This window comes from Papilio machaon, chromosome 26 (assembly GCF_912999745.1).
Source record: "Papilio machaon chromosome 26, ilPapMach1.1, whole genome shotgun sequence".
Lineage (NCBI taxonomy): Eukaryota > Metazoa > Arthropoda > Insecta > Lepidoptera > Papilionidae > Papilio > Papilio machaon.
Window position 1 is genome coordinate 1932509 of NC_060011.1, and position 16662 is coordinate 1949170.

The window sequence follows — 16662 nt, forward strand, 5'->3', positions numbered from 1 at the left end:
GATATTAGTAAGATTATTTCTAGCAATTTAACATCTTTGTCTATCTCTCTCTCTGCCAAATATCAAACATATTAACGTAATATCTGATTTATATTTCGTAACACAATTATTCCGTTATGTCATTATTAGAATCACAACTCATGAGAATATTAAATTATATATAATAAACTTTATTTGAAGTAAAGTTAAGAAGCCATGGTCTATTGCTTTCTCGGCGCGAGACGCGGTCACACAAATGGGACGCAAAAAAAGGACTACAAATCCGACTTTATTCCCGCTGTGCTCACTATAGTGACCATAAATTTAAGTAAAAATAATAATAATCTTAAAAATATAACTGGAGTGAAGAAAAATGTATGAGTAACACTTATTTTGAGCTTAACACTTACTGGCTTAATAAAAACTGGACGTAACTGGAAAATTGCTCCTAAAATTTGACCATTATTTTTTCAAGTTATTTAATAAAGTAAGTATTCTTACTTATTACCTATAATTATAAAGTTATATTAACTTATAAGTAAGACAACTTGGAAAGACAAATTATTTTTACAAAAAAAAAATTACTCACATTTTGAAAACATATCAGGAAATTTTGCACATTTAGAAGTTTCTGGAACGAAGGAGTAACTTACTGATTTTTGTTTCCTTTTCAGTTTTATATATTTTCATTTCTTGAAAACATATGTCCCATAAATTCAAAGTAAACATGGCAACATTAACGCAGACGTCCTTAAATATCTCGAGACTGGATCGTTTCGCATACCGCGGTTCAAAGCCGCCGACAGCCCGACCAGTCTCGCTTATCGATATATTTCGGCGCTAATAGGCTGGATGCCATCGCATCACCGTTTTTATTCCCTTTTAAAACAAAAAACAAACTCTCACGACTTCATTAGCTAATGGGGTAGTCAAATCTTTAGAATTAAACCGGTATGTTAGAGGTTAATAAACGATTATAAAAAGATTATGTTGTTAATTTTATACGTTATTTTATTAAACAGCCACAAAATGTCTCTTGAACGAAACTTTGAATGGAATATTCCAGACAGTTTTTTTTTTTTTTAGTGGAGAAACGAAAACCTTGCTTTTCCTTCTTTCATTTTCTTAAATAGTTTACTTTTAAAAGTGTTGGAAAGTTCGAATATGGTATGAAATGTGAGCTTAGGTTGATCTAACATTAATCGATGTCTATTATTCCCTTTTAAAATAATCACATAACAACATTCCTCAATATTAAACATAAAAATGAATATAGCGTTAACTTTGTGTTGACATCAAAGGTCAAATATCTCTACTTTACTCCTATTTCATATTGTTTTAGTATTTTTAACTTAAATTACTTATAAAATTGTACTAGGCTAGGCACCTCCTTGACGCGATTAGTGTATCGTCGTCTATGTGTCGGTATCAAAAAGTTGTTTCTTTTCAATTAAATCCTTTGTATTACAGTTTAATTTTATTTTATCTCATTATTTAATTTCGGTTTCTAATTTAAAAATTACATTTGCGAAAATTCAAGGCCATTTTGGCCGCATGTCTTATTATCTTTGCACCATATTTTACGATCGCAATAGTCTTGTTCTCTTTGAAATGTTAACATCAAAGTTTAAATTTAGAATTCGCCTTTTCGACGATATTTTAATGAACAAGCGAACGACACAAGTGGCCAGTGTCTGTTGCTAACTGGATTGTTTTTTTCTTTTTTTTTTATCAAACCTGTCTTTGAAGTCTAGGCCGAGGCAGACGCGGCGCCGTAGACTTGTTTGTGCATCGGGTTGTAAAACGCAAATTGTTTCTATTTCGAAATTCGAATGACGACAATGTCTGTTTTATCTATCCGGTATAAGCAAAGATAGGCACGGCTGCCAATATTTCATCTAAGTCATTTAAGATGTTAAGTTATGTAAAACGTACTTTTTTGCATAAGTATTCCCCGCTTTCAGTTCTAAAAATATTGTAGAAGTGGGCTCCCACTGCAGAAACACCTGATTGACCTGATATTGATATCTATAAAAATTAAAAAGAATGTGACGAAAAAAGAACGACGGGAAAAAAATTTAAACAATTTTTTCGCTTTTCATACCATCATTAAAATATTTATAAAATTACATAAGTAATAAAAAATGTATTTAACCATAGATACTGGATGGCGCCACCTTGATTATCTGTTTTCCCACCGGAAGTTGTCTCTATACAGATTATACACTTAAAAATATATATTTAAATATTACTACACTCTTAGCATGGTCAGGTTTAACATCCATACATATGAAAAGATATGTCTTTCTTCTTCTGTAAGTTACTTCGATTGTTTTCTTAAAGAAATTTTAAGTTATAAAATTTGGACAATTAATTAAAAAATAAACACACACAAGCCTGACTGGCCATAACACGTACCTTCCACTATCTGACAAATAAAACGAACATTTTTACCTCATTTCAAAATCATTAAATTGGTTTTTCTATAACAAGCATGCGTATTTTATATTTTACGAGGAAAATCTAACGTCTAAATATTTAATTTAAAAAAAGTAGTTAAATTGACAGTATCTCGTGAAGACACATTTCTTCTTTGGTAAGTTAATGCAATTGAACTACAGTTTTCTAAAATTTATAAAAGAAACCAATCTAAAAGTAGCCAACTGTTTATAAAGTAGTTTTATAATAATAATAATAATGTTTATTTAATTCAGATTACAAAGATCCATATTTTATACTAGAGTTAGTAAAGGCTTTATAAGTAATGTTAGTAACAACAATAAAGAGAAAAAATGAAACAAAATAAAATAAACTATAAACTATTCGTGACCGGGATAGACTCAGCGATACAAGAATACACTAGTCTACATGTATATGTATCCAGCGAGCCAGCATCACTGAGTCCCACCTATCCAACAAAGCATTCAGGATACCGTTATGGCTGTCACGCATGAGTAAAAAACATATGCTATGATTTCATCCATTAATCTATGGTTTAATGTCGTAACCGACTCCACCGATGTACGGATGTTCCCACGCCTATCTCTTTGCGATTCCGGTTTCCAGGACTTGTATCTTTCAATATCCGTCATACAATACTCGTATATCAAATGTGTTAAAAGTATGATTCATTTTTATTCATTCATATTAAGAACAAGGGCGTTGCCAGACGATGATTTAGGCTTGATCTAGGGGGCTGGTAGTAATTTTTTGTTTATTCCAAAGGGAACGCTTATTAATATGTAGTCCAATTTTTTTATGAAATACTGCCAACGAGTTTTTAATTAATCTATGTGGATCTATAGGCATTGTTGGCATCTTAGTATTTTGTAATATTTTTTACCTATATCTTACAATTTTTCGATCCCCGATTCCCCTTCGTAGACAGAGCAATGTATATCTTTGAAACTTAATATTGTATCCTTGCGTCGAGTTTCGCGATGCGCGCGATCCGTACACACAACGTTGCATCGTCGACGCGAGTCGTCTATTCGGTCTCAGTACAGGCATAGCGACTACATGTCAACTGTATATATTAGTTCTCCCATCTTGAAAATCGCAGCGACTTTTTTAAAGATGATTTTGATAAGTTGCGTGCAGGTTTTGCCGACGAACGACGATCCTCTACGACAATGTATAAAGTTGCTTAGGGCGCAGTTTCAATAGTTGATAACTCGGGCGTTATACTACATGCGGGGAGTCCCTGCATACGGGCTAACGACTAATTTAAATGACCTGTCGATATAAAGCCGCATTCACATTTGCCTGACGTGTCGTGTCGTGATGCTTTCTGTCGTGATGGCTACTGTTCACATCTATGTGACGCGTTATGACGCATTTTTTATCAGTTCCGTTATAGCTCTCGGAGAGTTTACACATTCGCAATGTTTTTTCATGAATCATCCGATTCGGATTCCGATTATGAAGAAGATATGCAGTTATTGGCACTGGCAACACTTCTAATAAAACAAAAAAAGATAAGAAGATATTGGATACATCCAGTAAATACAAAAAGATAGTTTAGTTTTAATAGATTGATCCTTATATTGTTTACATTTTGTATCATAAATCGCTTTATATTGTCGTACGTACTCGATCAGCTCGTCGTCCATACCTTCTGACGCGTCACAACACGACACGTGCGCGTGCACACTAGTCCGACCCGCTGTGTCGTGTCGCTGCGCCGTCCCCCGCACCTCACCCAACTGACGCGGACCGGGATCGCTACTGACGCGACACGACACAAGCCATCACGACACACTGCGTCAGAGAAGTGTGCACGCAACCATATTAATTGTATGAGACCGATACCTTTCTGACGCATCACGACACAACACGTCAGGCAAATGTGAACGCGGCTTAAAGCAAGCGTCGTGCGGGGACTCAGTTGACGTGTAATATGCGCGGTAAGGAAAAGAATATCGCCCAACGTATGCGGGCCCTAACGACTAATGAAAACTGTTCTTGCATGCTCGCATGCGTGAACAATAAATCTCTAGTTATCGACTAATAAAACTACGTCCTTAGTGACTAAAATTGTAGGGTTTCAAAGATTTAAGGGTTTACCTAGACCACATAATGAGGAACACAAAATACCGACTGCTGCAGCTCATCGTACAAGGAAAGATCACAGGAAAGTGAAGTTTAGGTCGAAGACGAACATCCTGGATTAAGAACCTACGCCAGAGGTTTGAAAAGAGTACCCATTCGCTTTTCAGAGCCGCGGTGACAAGAGTGTAAGTTGCCTTAATGATCACCGACCTTCGAAAGAAGATGGCACCATAAGAAGAAGAAGAAAAATTTAAGTTGCCTTGTGTTCGAAGGGCTATACTATTAGATTTCTTCTGACTGCAAATACACGTTTAAAATTCTGTCTTAGAATTTATTAATTACGGTAATTACAAGTCAGTCAATATTTTACTTCCATGCAAAATATTTACCTGCATTTGTTATGGCTATAGAGCTATTTTAAAGTAATTTACTGTACTCATCTATGATATTTATCGAGTACTTAAAGGTAATTTTCTACAGTCATTTTTACTGATTATTCTTCATAAAATAGGTTTTCACACTTTAAAAGATAAATGTGAACAATTCTGCGTCGTTTACGCGATATTAAAATTAACGGCATACGAATGATAAATTGCTGGTGTTGATAAATTATAATACGAGCGATTACGATGTCTCTCAAAACATACTGAAACAGTAAATAAAAGGGTATTTATGTATGTTATTATGAACGACATATTTTTTAATATTTTATGAAGTATTACGGAAAATAACTTCTGCAGCGATCATTTAGTTTGTTAGCTATTTGAAGTTTGAAAACCATTTTATAGAACAACCACGAACACTGCGCAATGATTTGACAACAGCTGAAATTGAAAGTTTGTACATGGCAATATTAATTAACAGCACAAATGTTTGGCATTTTACAGGGAATTGTCAAATATATTATTACAAACATACATACATACATAACATAGCATACGGCTCTGTTTGACGTTTTTACCGATTTTTGAAATATGTTTGATGCTTAAAATCAATCTGTACTAAAATATTTTTTATATAGGTACTATCTACTGTATTATCTGTAGAACTGAATGACACAACTGTCACCACTCAAACTCATAATCAATAAACAAAATACACTTATGTTATTTGAGTGTTATTTTGTAATTGAATTCAATATTTGATAAGTGAGTGCAATGGATGAAGGAAATTCAATTATATACGGCCTAGAACATCAGGTAACAAATCAGTTTACAACGACCAAATAAAAAAAAAATGCCTTGTATTTGAATGTTATGTGTTTTAGACAAGAGCGTTATCACCACAATATGAAAGCGATGCTATTCGTTTTCTAATAGGCACACAGAGCTTAAAGCCTCAGTCTAATCAAGTGCATGTAGTTGAACTGGAAGAGGACACTGGAGCTTTGCACACAAAGGTATTTAAAATATACATTACTCAGATAGCACCAAATGTAGACGTCCCATATAATCTCCATTTGGCACGGTCCTGACACACCTCTCTGGTGCTTAATTAAATATAAACTTTTTCAACAGGTATTTAAACATGACATAGGTGAGATCTGGCATCTCCGCTGTTCACCACATGATGTGGCAACATTACTCACCACTCATAATACTTATGATCCGGAAACATCTCAATGTACAATGGGTGTTACTATATACAAACTGCCTACTGTTGAGGTATGTTATATATTACATTTTGTTTTTTAGAAAGAGACTAGCTTTTGCCCGCGACTTCGTCCGCGCGGTATAAAAAAAATAGAAAACGGGGTAAAAATTATCCTATGTCCATTTCCTGGTTCTAAGCTATCTGCCCACCAATTTTCAGTCAAATTGATTCAGCCATTCTTGAGTTATAAATAGTGTAACTAACACGACTTTCTTTTATATATATAGATTACAAAAAAAAAACAGTTTTAAAGTAGACATTTAAAACATTCGCCTACCATAGCAATTGATTGCTTTTTCACATGTGGGTGTGTCACAATTTGAATATTAAAGAATTTAAACATTGCATGTTGATGATTTTTTTTTATAGTTTTTGGATTAAAATCAATGATAATAATTTTTCAGGTTATACCAAAAGATCTGGACGACTTGAATGCAATGCAAGGCAGGAATGCAGATGATATGGAACTACTCAGAACTATAACACCTGAGGTAATTAAAAATAATAAGAAACTTTTTTTCATTCTAAACGCATCTTTGTAGCTCAAGGATATGTACCATTGTGTTCTGTTTCTAAAAAAATTTTACCATTCAAACATTTTACTTAGAAACCAGAAGAAGAGATCCGTTGTGCGGAATGGCATCCAACAGATGCTAGCCGTATCGGGATTGTATACGAAAGTGGAGTTACCGTCCACGATATCAACACTGGAGCTGCACTGGCGACCGCCACGCCGGAGGCGAAGTCCCGACTCAAGTTCACTGGCGGCAAGTGGAACCCACACCAGGGACATTGTCAGGTGAAACTTACCGATGATATTGCCCTTTCATTATCTTTAAAAAAAAGAGATAGTAATATGTTTCTTTACATATCACACCATTTGACATTTAGAGTAACTTATAGTAATACATGTTTCTTCATGATTCATAACATCATCATCAGCTCACTATATGTCCCCACCGACGGCCTCGGAGCCTACACCAAGTTAGGGGGGACTAGGACATAGTCAACCACAATGGCCCAGTGAGGCTTGACTTCACACATATCTTTGTATTTCTTCTCAAATAGGTTGCATCACAATATTTGTATGTAAATCAAAAATCGAAAACACATTGGTAAGGAAGGATTCGAACCCAGGACCTGCAGATTCCAAGTTAAGTGCTAAACTCTGGACTCAACGACACTCTCACTCATTCTTAACATCATTTTGTAAAATATTTTAACTGTGTTATGTTAATAGTTTGCAGTACTACAAGACATGCATATAAAGTGCTATGACACGAGAACTGATTGCAACAAGCCATCATGGAGCATAGACAATGCTCATAGACAACTCGCCAGAGATTTGGACTTTAATCCCAACAGGTGAATTAGACAAACATCTGTACATATTGTTGTCTCTGTTTATTCAAAGACAGTGAGAGGGAAAATGCTTTTTAAGTAGTTAGCGGTCGCGCATTTCATCAGCGCAGAATTATAAAAAAATAACCTATGTTACTCTCGCGCTCTTCAGCTACTTTCTAGTAAACATACAGTCAAAATGGGTCCAGCCGTTTCAGAGATTACCCGAAAAAATCGTGAATTTGCAGACAAAAATTTAAAAAATTGGATTTTATTTTAGTTATAGGAATTAATTTTTGCGAAATATGTTTTTTTTTATACATACAGATACTCCAATTTTATTAGTTATTTAAATAAGATAGTAAAACTCAAGGTTACAATTATTGGACGTGTAAACCTTTTGCATACTTTTAATTAAACATTTTACTGCAATACTTTTGTTTAATTGTTACATTAAAGTTCACTTATTTTAGACTTTTCATACTGAATAGAAAACTTATCATTAGTATTTATTTTTCAGACAGTTTCATTTGGCAAGCGCTGGTGATGACGCAGCACTCAACATATGGGACTACAGAAATGGAAAGGAACCTATATTCAATAGAACTGATCACTCACATTGGTAATTATAAATCAAATAAATAACAAAAGTAAGCAATTGTAGAAAATGGATTTGCCAGAAGAGGGGACTTTTTATATGTGCTCTTCTTTGACCATTTAATCTATAGACATCAGGCTCTTTACTATTTCAGCTTTCTATACAATTTGCTATACAAACAAATATGAGAATTTTATTTCCAGGGTATGGACAGTGAGGTACAACACATACCATGAACAGTTACTGCTAACGGGCAGCTCTGATGCCCGTGCATTGCTCACCGCTGCTGCCAGCATCTGTGATACTGATGAAGAGGGCAAGAGGCTCAGTCAGGTGTAAGTACAACAATGGTAGAAACCTCAATAATGCTTGTACCCAACACAAATGGGCTCTCATGGTGCAGTACCACAACCACACAAAATAGGCGTCAAGTGGAAGTAATTTTGAAGTCTGATGAGTGCATGCCGGAGGCCTAATTTTAGTTCTGCTTCTTTTATCAATGTTTTCTAATAAGGAAATAATGGAAATGGGAATTGATGTGGCGGAGAAGGGGACGCATAGGAAGGGGAAATATATTTTCTGTGCCTACCCTAAATTAAAGACAACGTCTATGGGCAACTGTACCTGCGCTATTTCGGCGGATTCAGGTGGCCATTTGCCATCTTACTAATATTATAAATGTTTAGATGGATGGATGTTTGTTTGAAGGTATCTCCAGAACGACTCAATGGATCTCGATGAAATTTGGCATAGATATTGATAATAGTCTGGAAGAACACATAGGCTACTTATTATGTTTTTTTTTAATTCCGCGCAGACGGAGTCGCGGACGACACCTAGTCTTATAGTAAAAAAGTAACTTCACTAAGTGTGTCCTATGCCAATATCTATCTTCTATATATAAAAGAAAGTTGTGTTAGTTACACTATTTATAACTCAAAATCGGCCGAACTGATTTAGCTGAAAATTGATGGTGAGGTAGCTTAGAACTAGGAGACGGACATAGGAACTTTTTTATCTTGTGTGCATTTTTTTATTCCGCGCGGACGAAGTCGCGGGTAAAAGCTAGTACACAAATAATATTGGTTGTCTGTAGCCATTTTTAACCGACTAACTTAGAGTGTAATGTTTCAATTCCATAAGAAATTTTTACTAAACAAATTAACAGATGATTAACTTCAGTTCATATTCTTCACCTGAGTGTTATAATCAGTTGGGTTTTTTAATTAACAAATATTTCATCTTAGTTTGGAAGACGGTGTACTACAATCATACGAGCAGCATGAAGACTCAGTGTACTGCGCGGAGTGGAGCGCCGCGGAGCCCTGGACCTTCGCCTCGCTCAGTTACGACGCACGGCTTGTGCTATCACGTGTACCGAGACACTTCAAATACAAGATACTACTCTGATAAAACTATAGCTACAGACTAAGATTAATAAATCTATTGCTTAATGCTTTAAGTTATAATTAAAGAATAAATATAAAATATAATTATTATATTAAATAAATGAATAAAATAAAATACACATTTGCCTTTACTAAGAAATCAACCTCTTAAAATCTCCTCAACATGTTCAAATCTTTGCTTGTTAAATAAAATAAAAAATATAGTGGTATGAATTTCATAGTAACATATCAGAGGTATATGTTTCTTTGTGAATCTTTTATCTAAATGAACTCACCGTAAATAGAAATTAAGGAGTAAAATAATATTGAATAGACAATCATTTTATTTACAACTAAAACCTCTCAGCAACTCTATTAGCAACATTTCTTAATGTACCATAAACTTTGGAAGGAGGTGATCCCATAATAAGGTTACATATAGCTCTTCTCGCCAGCGCTATATTCTGATAACTGCCTAGGATGTGAATTTTTGAATCCGCCAACACTATTCTCGTTTTAGTAACATTCTCTATGGTGAACTTTGTCCTGCCAGCTTTGCCTGCTAATCTACCTATCGCACGACCCAAATGATCTCCTTGTAATGTCTTTACATCTTTGACTTCAAAAGACTCAACAAATAGATCGTCGAGTCGCAGTAAAGCTAATGCATCTTCAACATCAAAGCCGTAAATAAATGCCTGTGAATTAAAAAAATAATGTTATTCTTAATCCATTTAATGTGAATGAACCTTATAGTACAGTAGAAACTCACTAATCCAGTACTTTAATAGACTGACACATGAAATCAATTCTAAACACTCCACCTGCACTTCCTTCGCCCCTCTCCGACTACCCGCCACATAATGTGCTCAGTTGTTGACAAGCTTCATTATCATCTCATTACAATCTTGTCATATTTAATTATAAATTGTTTATTAATCTATTGCCAATAACTATGTCCTTTCGGAATTTAAAAAACCTTAATTAGTAGCCTAGTGTTCTTCCAGACTGTGCTCTACATTTATACCAAATTTTATCAAAATCCATGCAGCCATTCTGGAGATAACTTGTAATTTGTTAACAACATCCATCCATCCATCTAATGATTCTCATTTATAGCATTAGTAAGATTATTTTCTATATAACTAGCTGTCGCCCGCGACTCCATCCGCGCGCAGTTAAAAAAAAAAAAAAAATGAAAAATAGATGTTGGCCGATTCTCAGACCTACTAAATATGCTCACAAAATTTCATGAGAATCGGTCAAGCCGTTTCGGAGGAGTACGGCAACGAAAATTGTGACACGAGAATTTTATATATTAGATAAAGCAATCTAAACATTTTAATAATCCAGCACCTTCTGGTACTGGTGGTTTTTAATAGTACTGGATTACTGAGATTTTACTGTATTTATAAATTTTGTACAGCACCATGTAAAATCATAAGTAGAAATACGGATTAAAAAAGAAGTGAAGACTAAAATGATGGAAAAAGGACCAATTTGGACAACAAAAAACATGGTACATCTACCTCACATACAGTCAGATAAGAACAAGGAGATAATGTGTGTTCATTACCTTAACAAAATCAGCAGCTTTTTGTAGATTAGCTATATCTTTAGTTTCAGGACCAACTCTGATTTCAACATTTCTTGTTTTTGTGTTGAATCTCACTTGTAGCAAGAGATGTTCTACTATTGGTGTGAAAATCTTTAACCAATTCTCTTTTAAAGGTGTATATCTGAAAGAAATAATAAAAACTAATATATTTATACTGTTTGATGACATATTATTATATTAATTAAGTAATTATTACAGAATTCACAATGATTATTTCATAATTACAATATTAAGATGTTCAAGTCCATCGACTTATCACGTTAGTTTACTTTAATATGTGTAAATTGTAGTAAGATTGTATGTGTTAAAATATACTAATTGTTTTGAATAAATTTTGAGGTTATACCTGTGTGCAGGAACAGGTACTTTTCTCATATTTACTTTGCTCTCATTCGGTTCGGCATTCTTTTTAACTCTTTTAGCTTTAGGTTTTGAAAGTTTCGGTTTGCCTTGTATACCATTATGCTCTTCCACCTCCATTCCATCACCAGATTCCGAAACAGCTCGCCGTTTCACATTCTTCAACTTTACAGTCTTTTTTGCGGGCAAAAAGTCATCGACGTTTATGTTTTGCACTTCCATTTTCGATACACTTTAAATGATCAACGTAATAAAGAATTAAATTATGCTTAAAGCTGTTTTTAAATAATTCTCACATGGTCTACAAAACAATCACATACGAAAAGGAAAAGCTGACAGTGACAAATCATTCAAATGTCAATTTTGTAGTGATGTTCATCTTGGTGGCGTTTTTGTTTTACAAAGTGATTCAATTTGTAGCATTTTGACGAAAAAGTGCCTGGTGTTTTGTACTTCCTTTTTTGTTAGCATTGTGCAATTTTAAATGGTTTTAAGGATATGCGGAAATTTGGTAAATGCATTGTTATTTTATTTATTTTGCAAATAGTTTGTGAATGTGCAAAGTGATAAAAATCGATATTCTATGCATCGGAATCGATATGATGACCTGACACTAGGAAAAAAAATGGTGGTGGTTATGTCACAATTCCAAGTCGATATTTTGATAATATGAATTAAGAGAGTGGTAAGAAATAACTGCTAATAATTAGTTTTTAGCATTTTCAAGAAAACTTGTTGCATAGAAGTAGTTATAAAAATAATTTATTTGTTTATTGTAGGCTAACGAAAAATGGCCACTCTAGTACGTACGACCTTTGTAAAAGTATTGACTCCTGCTCACGGGGGAAAAATAGCAGCATGTGGCTTCGTACAGCACCGGAGCATAATGGGCAAAGCCCTGCGGGAATCTCTGCCCCCACCACCGCCTAAACCAGCACCATTCGATTACGTGAACAAGGACTATACATGGCTACGAAGTCTGATGGACCGTACAACACATAGATTGGATGAGAATTCGAAGGTTGTGGTTGTCGAAGGTACAGTTGCCTCTAAGAAGACGGAGTTTGCGAAATGTCTGGCCGAAGATCTTGGTATGAAGCATTTCCCAGAAGCTAATATGGATCTTCACTATATAAGGCCCAATGGAATTGATCTTCGTACGTTCGACTGTCAAATACCTGAGGACGCTAGAACATTCGATCACGTTAACTTTAATCGCAACCCAACACATCGTCACGCTGGTAATTTCCAGATAATGATGTACACTGCAAGATATTCTCAATATATTGACGCACTAGCCCATTTATTTAACACTGGCCAGGGTGTTGTATTGGAGAGATCGCCTTACTCTGACTTTGTCTTCCTGGAGGCCATGTACAGCCAGAAGTACATCAGCAGAGGAGTTCGCTCAGTCTACTACGAACTGAGGAACAGTACTATTGAAGAACTTATGAGACCTCATCTGGTTATTTACCTTGATGTTCCAGTACCTAAGGTATTGTTTATTATTATATTAGGTATTTAAGCAACATAGATCTAAGGAAAATACATTAAATTAAAAAAAAAAGTTTTAAACCAACCTACTTAGAGAAAATAAAAAAGTTAAATATCAAAAGTTAAATAAATAAACATATGCAAGATGGATATATTTAAAAATAGAAACTCGTATCCATTATTACATCCACTCTATATAAAATTCTCGTGTCACAGTTTTCGTTGCCGTACTCCTCCGAAACGGCTTGACCGATTCTCTTGAAATTTTGTGAGCATATTCAGTAGGTCTGAGAATCGGCCAACGTCTATTTTTCATAACACCCCCCCCCCCCCATTTTTTAACTGCGCGCGGACGGAGTCGCGGGCGACAGCTAGTCCACTCTATGAAAACCAAGTTTAGAAACAATTTTTCAGGTGATGGAAGCGATCAAATGCCGTAATTTAGACCATGAGGTTAATGGTAAAGCTATGACAGCTGCTTACCTGACTGAGGTAGAGAGACAATACAAGACCAAGTATCTCCGTGACATCTCAACTCATGCTGAGCTCCTGGTGTACGACTGGACCGGTGGTGGTGAAGTAGAAGTGGTAAGTTACCAAAATTAAGATTGTGTGTATGGTATTTCCGATCTCCAACTTCAAACAAACTATGAATATCTCTGTAACAATATCTTTTTTTATATCATAAGGTGGCAAATGGGCAAACGGCCACCTGAATATGCCTAAAAAGCGAAGTGATCGCTTCCCATAGATTTGCAGATGTATTGCCAACCTTTAATTGACAGAGGAATGGATGCACAGAAAGAGGATAATTCTGCTATGCGTCCCTTCCTCCATGAAATCCACTTCTTCCCATCCTTTCCTTGTAAAAAATGGGTGGGAAGGAAACATGAACTAAAACTAGGCTTCCGGCACGTACACTCATCAAAGGCAATTGCTTCTACTTCACGCCTGTCTACTGTGTGGTGTGTTTACAATTGTTTGTGTCCTAAGTTTATTTCGTTTGTCTTCTTAATTTTGGGATTCTTAGCTTATCTGTCAAATATTTGGTAATTTTTGTTTTAAAGTCTTGTTTTTTTATGACAGTAAATTCAATAAATGATTCCATCTACTTTTATGTTCATAGCAAAAAAAAATTAATTTAGATTACAAAGACGTAAATAGGAGTTTAATTTTATTTTCACATTGCAGGTTGTAGAAGATATAGAGCGTTTAAACTTCGATAAGTATACGGAGCGTGAGGAGCCCAAGATGAAGGACTGGCGTCTCCCGCGCGAGGTGGAGTGGGCGGACCAGAGGATGTTGTACACCAACAAGAAGGACTATCTCATGAATCTGCTGGCTATACCCCGACTGGATGTACCAGAGTTGATCACCAGTGCTGATGATGCTTATGAGAGGGAAAAGGTATTAATATTCAGTCAAACTGCGATAAGTGAGAGGCCAAGTGATTGCGATGTTCTCGCTTATAGAGGTTACACTCTAACCCAAGTTTCTCTGTCTAATGCAGTGTTTCCCAAAGTGGGCGATAACGCCCCATTGGGGGCGTTTGAAACCTAGGTGGGGGCGATAAGGGGCCCTTAAAATGGGGGGCATTGAAATTAATTAAAGTAATGAAATTGTGGTTTTTAAGTTTTAGGGCTGAATAAAAATTAGGGGGTTCTGAAATATAGTTGATTTTCAAAGGGGGCGGTGAAAGAAAATAATGGGACCTCCTGATATACTAGGGGATGCTTGATGGAAGTAAATTTGCGATTTCACAAGTTGAATGTAGCAAACTAGACTTTAAAAGGGGTCTATGAGAAAAAGTATAAAAAAAACTAAACCAAAATAATTCACTAACACATATTTTCAGGTAATCTATGGTCATCCTGACTTCCAGCATTTAGATGGCTACAACAAGAAGGACGGTGCTTTACTGACTAAAACCAAAATGCCCAAATACTCCGAGTATGTTTAGAAATGGAGCATAACCAATTAGATTGTTTAATATGAGAATTATTCAATAAAAACTTTAAAAAGTATTTAACAATATGTGTTATGAAGTCAACATTTTTTTTTATGAGCTAAAATATGCAAAAGAAGGTTTCATCATCAGTCCACTATACTGATTTTTTTTCTTCTTCAAGGAGCCAGCTGACGTATAATCCACCGTGTTATGGTCAGCTGACTATGTTTTTCTTTTAAAATACTACATAAACTATACTCTGATAAATTTTCAAATGAGAGGAAATGACTGAAAATTTTTTTTTTCTCCATGCTTGGGAGGCTGCCACTGCCCACCCCACCCACGGAGTCGCAGCTGATGGTCGCGAGTATTCATATAAAACCGCTGCCCATAGACATTTGCAATTGCAGATGCGTTGCCTACTCAATCGACGAAGGAGGAGACGCACAAAAAGAGAATATTTAACCTTCCTATGCATCTCCTCCATCAAATCCACCTCCCCTTCCCATCCTTTCCTTATAAGAAAAGATTGGGGAGGGAAAGAGGACTAAAATTAGTCCTGCGGTACCACACTCATCAGACTGTACTTGGAATTACCTCCACTTGACGTCTGTCTTCCGTGTGGTCGTGGTATTTCACTGAGCGAGGCCAATTCGTGCAACTGATGTTGTTGCTGGCGTCTACCACTGTTAGAGTTACTTAATCCCTGAGCTACCAACACTTTAGGAAGGTTCGACTGATTATTTAACACAAGTGTGTAAAGAAATATTAAAACAACAATTAATTTAAAAGTCCCTCTTTATTTAAGACAGTATCAAAAATGTATATAAATGACGTCAAACTATACAGCACCTAATATCACCACACAATGATTTCTTTTATATAATTTATATAGGGTGTCTCAGTAAGAGTGCACTTTTTAAAATTGGAATATATTTTTTTTCGTGCAAGTGGCGAGTCTGAAATTTTACAGTTGTCACCTCTGTTTATTCCGATTATTAAAAAAGGTGCGCTTTTCGAAAGAACAACGCGTTATAATTGTGAAAACTTATTACAAAAAAGGGAAAAATTCCAGCCGAGAAAGTGCACCTAATGCGTCAACCATTCGAAGAGTGATCAAAAAATTGATATGATAATAAGAATCCTTTGTGTCAACGTACCGGTCGGTCTCTGAAAACATTGCTGCTGTAAACGAGAGTGTCGCCGAAAATCCGAAAACATCAATACAACATCGTTCTCAACAACTTAAAATTTCACAATTTTTCGAAAAAAGTCATTTTCTCCGATGATCCATATGGATCCATGAATGGCTTCGTGAATACACAAAATTGTCGAATTTGGGACTCATAAAATTCTCATGCAATCCATGAGAAACAAATGCACCCCACAACGAGTAACTGTCTGGTGCAGATTTTGGTCAGGCGGTGTGATTGGACCTTACTTTTTTGAAAATGAGGCCGAAATTGCAGTGACTGTGAACGGCATTCGTTACAGGAATATGATTACGGACTCCTTGTGGCCTCAACTGAACGGTATGAATCTGGACAACATGTGGTTTCAGCAGGACGGCGCAACCAAATCCAACGCGTCATCGGTGAGATACAGCCACATATCTGTGCAAAAGTCATGGAAAAATTCATGAAAAGAGTAATGGCCTGTCATCGGAGCCGTGAGGGTCATTTGCCAGATTTTTAATTCCATACTTAATCGGAACATGTCTTCTTTACAATAC

General features: G+C 35.6%; 3 protein-coding genes across 3 annotated transcripts; 2 read left to right on the top strand and 1 right to left on the bottom strand.

Moving 5' to 3' along the window:
- The first annotated feature begins 5593 nt into the window (after nucleotides 1-5593).
- On the top strand, nucleotides 5594-9597 carry LOC106718684 (EARP and GARP complex-interacting protein 1). Its single transcript, XM_014512836.2, has 9 exons — nucleotides 5594-5729; nucleotides 5798-5929; nucleotides 6048-6194; nucleotides 6588-6674; nucleotides 6791-6982; nucleotides 7424-7548; nucleotides 8045-8146; nucleotides 8326-8457; nucleotides 9370-9597. Exons 1-9 carry the CDS (start codon nucleotides 5688-5690, stop codon nucleotides 9530-9532), a joined length of 1122 nt encoding a protein of 373 aa, XP_014368322.2. The 5' UTR covers nucleotides 5594-5687; the 3' UTR covers nucleotides 9533-9597.
- Nucleotides 9598-9836: 239 nt separating this feature from the next.
- Nucleotides 9837-11828, bottom strand: LOC106718685 (RNA-binding protein pno1). Its single transcript, XM_014512838.2, has 3 exons — nucleotides 11475-11828; nucleotides 11087-11249; nucleotides 9837-10208 (listed from the first exon to the last, which is right to left on the bottom strand). The coding sequence occupies exons 1-3, from the start codon at nucleotides 11708-11710 to the stop codon at nucleotides 9864-9866; spliced, it is 744 nt and encodes a 247-aa protein (XP_014368324.1). The 5' UTR covers nucleotides 11711-11828; the 3' UTR covers nucleotides 9837-9863.
- A 256-nt stretch (nucleotides 11829-12084) lies between these two features.
- On the top strand, nucleotides 12085-14977 carry LOC106707492 (NADH dehydrogenase [ubiquinone] 1 alpha subcomplex subunit 10, mitochondrial). Its single transcript, XM_045684510.1, has 5 exons — nucleotides 12085-12173; nucleotides 12268-12983; nucleotides 13397-13570; nucleotides 14174-14389; nucleotides 14838-14977. Exons 2-5 carry the CDS (start codon nucleotides 12279-12281, stop codon nucleotides 14940-14942), a joined length of 1200 nt encoding a protein of 399 aa, XP_045540466.1. The 5' UTR covers nucleotides 12085-12173; nucleotides 12268-12278; the 3' UTR covers nucleotides 14943-14977.
- The last annotated feature ends 1685 nt before the right edge of the window (nucleotides 14978-16662 follow it).